The sequence below is a fragment of the Asparagus officinalis genome, chromosome 2 (genome assembly GCF_001876935.1).
Source record: "Asparagus officinalis chromosome 2, Aspof.V1, whole genome shotgun sequence".
NCBI lineage: Eukaryota > Viridiplantae > Streptophyta > Magnoliopsida > Asparagales > Asparagaceae > Asparagus > Asparagus officinalis.
The window spans coordinates 10,976,250-10,983,441 of record NC_033795.1 but is presented as its reverse complement, the minus strand read 5'-3'; the positions used below and the strand labels follow the sequence as shown (position 1 = coordinate 10,983,441).

Here is a 7,192-nt window from a genome sequence, read left to right as displayed (position 1 = left end):
AAAGTGGCAAATTGCCTAATGTCAGGTGACCAGATATTATGTGAGACCAGCAAACTGAGAGTGCAGAGACCATAATAGAGGTTGAAAAAAACTCGGAAAGCAGCAAAGCAGAAACATATTATTTAGTATGTAAAATATTGCATATAATCCGTTACATCTACTCTGGAAAGAAATGATACTAACCACAGACAATATATCATTTGCTAAGCCTTTCTCATATGAGGGAGGCCCAACTTTGACATCAAGAACCACCTGCCTTACCGATTGTGACACCAACTGCAAGAGATATCACCATGTTATGGATCAATAATTAAATTAGGGATAATGAGTAGCTAATGACTGATGCAGCATATCATCAGAGAGGATTCAAAATAGATTACCCCTAAAGCATCATCGATGGTGGGCACTTTTTGGTTGCCAAACTCTGATTGTAACAGGAAGCTCGCATCCAGTTCCTTTATCTATACCCTTACAAGCAAAAAAGACGTGATAGTTGGTTCGGTAATTAAACTATTGAACTCACAGTAAAAAGTTGACCTTATTCTTTAAATCTTATATACCACAAAGTGACATGGAAAAAAATAGTATCATATATAGACAATTACCAAGGAAAAATGAAAATGATTAGATGATTGCAAACAGTGTGGATATTATCAGCACGCTTCAATATAAACAGTGACAACCACCATGTAGAATATCCAAATACACAATGGATGCTAGATGATAGAGAATAACCTCTCAGCTATGTATTAAAAGGAAATATAACACCTACAGTTAGAAATTAAGTGAGAAGAAGGCCCATCATTTGTATTTATGGAAAAGTCTTTCTCGAGAAGATCACACCCACCTGCTGACTCTTACTGCCCTCAGTTCGATAAATGGTTGAGCCATGAAGAGCATTCTACAGGTGCATAAAAGAATTCTACACCCACACTAAAAAAGAAACCCCCTCTTGGCCTTTTTTAATTTGGAGTAGGCGTTACATTTCTATTTCTTGCATTGCCTTGAGTAATTTATTATGCTGCATTTGACAGGTGGGAAGAAAAGGGCTCTCACCTCATTCTTGCTCATGTAACCGACTTTCGCAGTACCATTACCCGACATCCTCTGTAGATCCCTGCCTGTCATTATCAGAATCAGATCCAGATGGGACTCAAGAATTAATCACAAGTGAACAATATTTAAACACTGATTATTGCCATTAACAACATTATAACTACACGTGAAAATAAGAGCTACCTGTCGTGAAGCGCAAACAATTCACCATCGAGTGAACGAGAGACATCAATCTCAATGCAATCCACATGAGAATCAATTGCAATGCGATATGCATCCATCTGTTCGCACAAAGAAAAAAAGACTTTCAGTACTATCTCAATTTTCTAATTGTCAGTCAGCTGATTTTATATTTTATCGAAGGAGTCAATTATGTTGACTATGGATACTAAAATCTAGTAGGTCTATGTGCAAAATTATAGGTATTCAGTTGCAATTATAATTTCTTTGGCATTCAGGAAATTTTATATAAGAACTACTCTGCAAGATTTAAGATTTATGTTAATTGTTTATAAAAAATGCAAATAATTCAACAGAAATCTATAGATCTATTGATTTTGGCAGCCTGTGGTAATCTGGAGATGTTCTAGATTAGGCAGCTTGCGTTGCTTTAGCTGTGACAAGGAGTTCAAACACAGTTGTGGGAGCTCTAATTAGTTGATTTCAACATTTTACAGTTAACGAATGCAGTTCTTGATTTAGAAATGACGAGTTTGTGGATTCCTTACTGAAAGGTATATAGTCAGAAATCAGAAAATTTTGATACACATTGAAACACATTCGGAATATTATGGATATCTTATGGTTCAGGTAACAATTAGTTGAATCTTTTCTTTTAGGCATCGACACAAATCTTATACATGCTACAATCGTAACCTTTTAGTGTCTTTTAGCATGAATTATTAGCTGGAAATTTTATTTAGGGTAAATTACAACAAACCCCTTTATCTATACATTATTTTTCAAGAAATCTTCCCAGCTAAAAAGTTCAACAAAAAACCCATTTATCTACGATTGTTAATGAAAAAAGTCAGAACATTTATTCTTCATGCATTTGTGCAGCCGTTCGCACTTAATCCACAGTTTTTTTAGAGTTGAAAGGAGGAAACCAACAGTGCCATTAATGATCCTAAATGAGGGTTTCTAATTTTAACTTTTTAGACAAAGGGGTTTCTTTAAAAAAACAAGGTACATATGGAGAAAGTATCGTATGGACCCCGGTCCATGACATCAAATGTGCACCCAAGGGATATCAGCCCTTGGATCATACGAAGTTCAATTAACCAAGGGATGGTATACATTGATCAGTGCACGAATTACGAGGTTCAATGATCCCACTGGAGACTTTCTCGTACATATGAATGTGGGACAAATTTTCAAAACCGTCCCATTTCAGCTTTTATTTGCAAAAAACGACCTGTTTCTAGGATATTTGCAAAAACCGATCTGGTTTCAGCCTCAGCGCTAAAACCAGGTCGGTTTTTGAAAAAAAGTTTCCGAAACTTCACGGGAGTTGAACTCCCGTGAAGTTTCACAGTTTAAATTTTTTTTTTGAACTGTGAAACTTCACGGGAGTTGAACTCCCGTGAAGTTTAGCAGCTTAATTAAAAACTGCTAAGGTTTCAGCGCTGAGGCTGAAACCAGGTCGGTTTTTACAAATATTTTGAAAATGGGTTGTTTTTTACAAATAAAAAATCAAAAAGGTCTCTTTTGAAAATTTGTCCTATGAATGTGTTCTCTTGTAATTTATAGCTTATCTAATAATTGGCGCGACCTACTTCCTAAGAGCATGGGCAGCAAGCTCCCAAGCCCGCTCCCAAGATCCGACGTGGCCAAGGTCTCCTGCTTCACCCCCTCCAGCAGGCTCCGAATCGCTCCCAGCCCGCTCCCAAGATCCGACGTGGCGGTGGAGAGCTTCGGAGCTCCCAAGCGCTCCACAAATTTGTGGATCGCTTGGGATTGGAGGGGTTTTTTTGTAAATCGAAACCCAGTTGGGAGCTCCCAAGCGCTCCACAAATTTGTGGAGCGCTTGGGAGCTCCCAACTGGGTTTCGATTTACAAAAAAACCCCTCCAAATCCAGAAATCGGAGATGATGGCTTAGATGATGGATGATGGCGGAGATGATGGCGGAGATGGCGGAGATGATGTCGACGAAGGCCGCGGTTGGGATCGGAGACTGATGGCGGAGATGATGGCGGAGATGATGGATGATGGCGGAGATGATGGCGGAGATGGCGGAGATGATGTCGATTGTCGAAGGGAGAAAGATGAAGTTCAATTTTTTTAATGTCTACGAATTGGGGTTGGGTCTGTTGTTGAGGTGAAAACTTTGAGTTGTGAAATTTTCGTTGAAATTGTGAGTTGATAAAAATCCGAACGTTGTGAAAATGCAGCCGTTGGAAAATTTGACGTTGTGAAAATATAGCCGTTAAAAAATCAGGCTGTTGGAAAATTTACTGTTGTAAAAATTCATCTATAAATTCATCCCAATTCAATTCACAAATCATCCCACTCAACTCTCTCACAAATCATCCCTATCAAATTACAAATCTCATGGATCCCTCACAAAACTATTATTCGCACCTCCTTGCCGGTGAAGGATCGACCTTATACCCGCCGTTCTATACAGAAGTCGTAGAAGAAGGTAACCCCATCGAGTTATCGCAATCCGCAACACAACAAGTGTCATCCCAAGAAACACCGACCACAAAGAAGAAGAAGGCTTACACGCGGTCCGAAAATTGGACTGTCCACGAGGATAAGCTTCTTGTGTCTGCTTGGCTGAACACGAGCCAAGACGCCATCCAAGGTACGGGGCAACACAAAGATAAGTTTTGGCACCGAGCTAACGACTATTTTATCCTATACTCCACCGATCCAACGAGCCGCACGCCAAACCAAATGATGCATCGTTGGTCAACGATTCAACTGTCCGTCAACAAGTTCTGCGGGTGCGTTGCTCAGATTGAAGGAAGACAAAGATCTGGTACGGGAATTATTGACCAGGTAAATATTTAATTATGTTTGATTATTTTTGCTCAGATTCAATATGTTTAATTATGTTTGATTATTCTAAAATTAACTCTTGTGTAGACTGCAGAAGTAAAAGAATTATACCAATCTCTTTATGGTAAGTCATTCGTGTTTGACCATTGCTGGGTTGAGTTGCGTCATCATCAAAAGTGGATCCAACAAATGGAATCTTACAATAAGATTCGATCACAGCCGAGAAGAATCGCTACCTCTGATTCCTCACCAAACAATTCCATGCCAACGACCCCCATCGGGTTGAACATTGACTCGGATGATGTGGTAGTAAGGCCTGAAGGGAGGAAAGCGGCAAAGCTCAAGAGGAAACAAAATGTGGAAAACTCTGAGTCCGCTACGTCCATCATGGGAGAGGCTTTCGCGTGGATGAAGCAAACCACCAATCAAAAAATGGATCTAAAACAGAAGAAACAAGATGACGATATCATGAAGATGGATCTCTCAACACTCAATTCAGTTCAACGACAATACTTTGAAATGCGTCAGGCAGAGATATTGGAGAGGTGGATGTCCAAGGATTCTTCCTAATTATCATATATTATCTTGTATTAGATTTATGATTGTACTCGCATCGCATCCTAATTAGTTCTTCCTAATTATCTTGTATTAGATTTATGATTCTACTTGAAGTTGAAAATTTTGGCATTTAATGAAAACAACTACTTCATTGAAAAGAAAATTGGCGTAGTACAACAACTCGAACTTCTTTGCTGAAATTACATTAGACATAAAGAAACTTAATCCTCGTCGATGGATCCCTTGAGCTGCCACAGATGCTCGATCAAATCATTCTTTAGTGATTTGTGTGTTTGCGTGTTCCTGATCCGATGATGATTTTGGATGAACTCAGTTAGAGGCACCGTCTGCACATGAGAAGGTTCAACGACTGGTATCGAATCATTAAAGTCGAAGTTGTTGTCCAATTGACAATCTCGTTCATCTTCAACGATCATGTTATGCATTATGATGCAAGCTGTCATGATGTCTTTCAGCACACTAGGTTGCCAGAAACGTCCTGGTCCACGAACAATCGCAAATCGAGCTTGCAACACGCCAAAAGCTCGCTCAACATCTTTTCTTGCGCTCTCTTGTTGTTGAGCAAAGTATTTATGCTTGTTTCCTCGTGGTGCTGGAATAGTCTTCACTAATGTGGACCACTCTGGGTAAATCCCGTCGGCGAGATAGTATCCCATATTGTACTCGTGGCCATTAACAGTATAGTTGCATGGTGAAGCTCTTCCCTCCGCAAGTTGTGCGAAAACCGGTGAACGATGTAGCACATTGAGGTCATTGTGAGACCCCGGCAGTCCAAAGAAGGCATGCCATATCCAAAGATCTTTGCTAGCTACGGCCTCCAAAATAATTGTAGGTTCATGAAAATGCCCAGTATACATACCTTGCCAGGCGGTTGGACAGTTCTTCCATACCCAGTGCATGCAGTCGATGCTCCCAAGCATACCAGGAAAACCTCGTTGTGAGCCTTCCTCGAGCAGGCGTGCAACGTCTTCATTAGTCGGTGAACGAAGGTATTCCTCCCCAAAGATGTTGATAATCGATCGAACGAACCTCTTCACGCTCTCAAGCGACGTACTTTTACCGATCCGAACGTAGTCGTCAACGGCGTCAGCGGATGCTCCATATGCGAGCATCCGCATAGCTGCAGTAATCTTTTGAAGGCTAGATAGTCCTAACTGTCCAGCACCATTCCTCTTTTGGACGAAGTACTTGTCATGTTCGACGACAGCGTCGTGGATTCGAAGGAATAACGAACGCGACATTCTGAATCTTCGACGAAAATAATGAAGAGGATATGTTGGTGTGTCAGCAAAATAATCTTGGAACAACCGATTGTGGCCTTCCAGTCGGTATCGATGGAGCACGGTACGTCTTTTGTGTTGAACTGAAGTTGAACCTTTCCCTTGTTCTTCTTCCTCGACGACAGCAGCTCCCATAAAAAAGAACGTCTTCATCATTTCATCATCGCTTGAGCTAGATGAGCTAGACATTTTGTTCTGGGAGACGATGGGTTGAGGTGAGAAGGCATCGAATTTTATAGGAATCAGTCGGTTGACGGTCAAAGTTTGCGATACCTCGAAGTTCGTGCCCAACCTCGAAGACCGCGAGCTACCTCGAAGACCGTGTGCGTTCCCTCGAAGACCGCGAGTTACCTCGAAGACCGTGTGCGTTACCTCGAAGACCGTGTGCGTACCCTCGAAGACCGTGTGCGTTACCTCGAAGACCGTGTGCGTACCCTCGAAAGCCGCGGGTTACCTCGAAGACCGTGTGCGCTCCCTCGAAGACCGTATCCAACGGTTAGAAATAAAATACAAGAGGTTTAAATATAATTAAAAGTAATGGGTAAAATATTAAAATAGAAGAGGGGTTTTTTTGATATTGTTGGAGCTCCTAACTAGGAGCTTGTTGGAGCTCCATAAAATAAGGAGATGCTCCCAAGGCCTATTTTTATAATTTTTTATACCAAATTGCTTGAGAGCTCTTGAGAGCTTGATGACTAGGACTCCTAACTGGGAGCTTGCTGGACTTGCTCTAAAGGAGGGGATTTAGCTAACAATCGATCGCAATAAATAACATTCAAATAAAGCAAAATAAAATAAAATTGCTTACAGTGTTGGGAGCTGCTTTGCTGGAATCCCCACCATGAGCACAAACTAGAGGCGGATTCTCCACCCATCGACATTTCTTCAACCTCATCTACACCAATGCAAACATTAGTTCCCGAATCAGAAACAAGATCAAACTTCTAGGGTTTTGAAAAGCGAGCACTGACCTGTTGGAATCTTTTGAGGCGCAAATGGAAGAAGATCGGAGGGAGGAGAGCGAGAACGACGAGGAAGGGGATATATTTGAGTATGAGTTTCTTGGAGGGGGTTTTTGTAAAAGGGAGCTTTCTTTTTGTCGAAGGGAGGAGCGGAGGGCGAAGGCGCCGCCATTGATTTGGGACGACGCCAAGCCTTCTCATCTGATGTTTTTCTTTGGTTGATTTGTTGCAGATCTCTTGGGAATGACGAGGGTTAGACTACGCTACCTGGACTGTTCAATAAAGTCCCTAACTAAGTATAATTTACA

The 7,192-nt window shown here is 41.2% G+C and overlaps 2 protein-coding genes across 8 annotated transcripts in view; one reads left to right on the top strand and one right to left on the bottom strand.

The window, feature by feature from the left end:
• The window catches only part of LOC109830238 (glycerophosphodiester phosphodiesterase GDPD4), an 8,565-nt gene extending 1,432 nt beyond the window's left edge, over positions 1-7,133 (bottom strand). For 3 of the 7 annotated variants that reach the window (XM_020397447.1, XM_020397449.1, XM_020397448.1), the window contains exons 1-6: positions 6,894-7,133; positions 6,731-6,817; positions 1,240-1,337; positions 1,057-1,117; positions 381-461; positions 184-276 (exon numbers count right to left, since the gene is read on the bottom strand). In XM_020397447.1, the coding sequence (XP_020253036.1) occupies positions 184-276; positions 381-461; positions 1,057-1,117; positions 1,240-1,337; positions 6,731-6,817; positions 6,894-7,085 (612 nt within the window). In that variant the 5' untranslated portion in view covers positions 7,086-7,133. Of the gene's footprint in view, positions 1-183; positions 277-380; positions 462-1,056; positions 1,122-1,239; positions 1,338-5,501; positions 6,033-6,730; positions 6,818-6,893 lie in introns of those variants that run through there. The other 4 variants (XM_020397446.1, XM_020397451.1, XM_020397450.1 and 1 more) reach the window with 4 other exon arrangements.
• On the top strand, positions 3,398-5,220 carry LOC109830240 (glutathione S-transferase T3-like). Its single transcript, XM_020397453.1, has 2 exons — positions 3,398-4,063; positions 4,151-5,220. Exons 1-2 carry the CDS (start codon positions 3,611-3,613, stop codon positions 4,631-4,633), a joined length of 936 nt encoding a protein of 311 aa, XP_020253042.1. The 5' UTR covers positions 3,398-3,610; the 3' UTR covers positions 4,634-5,220.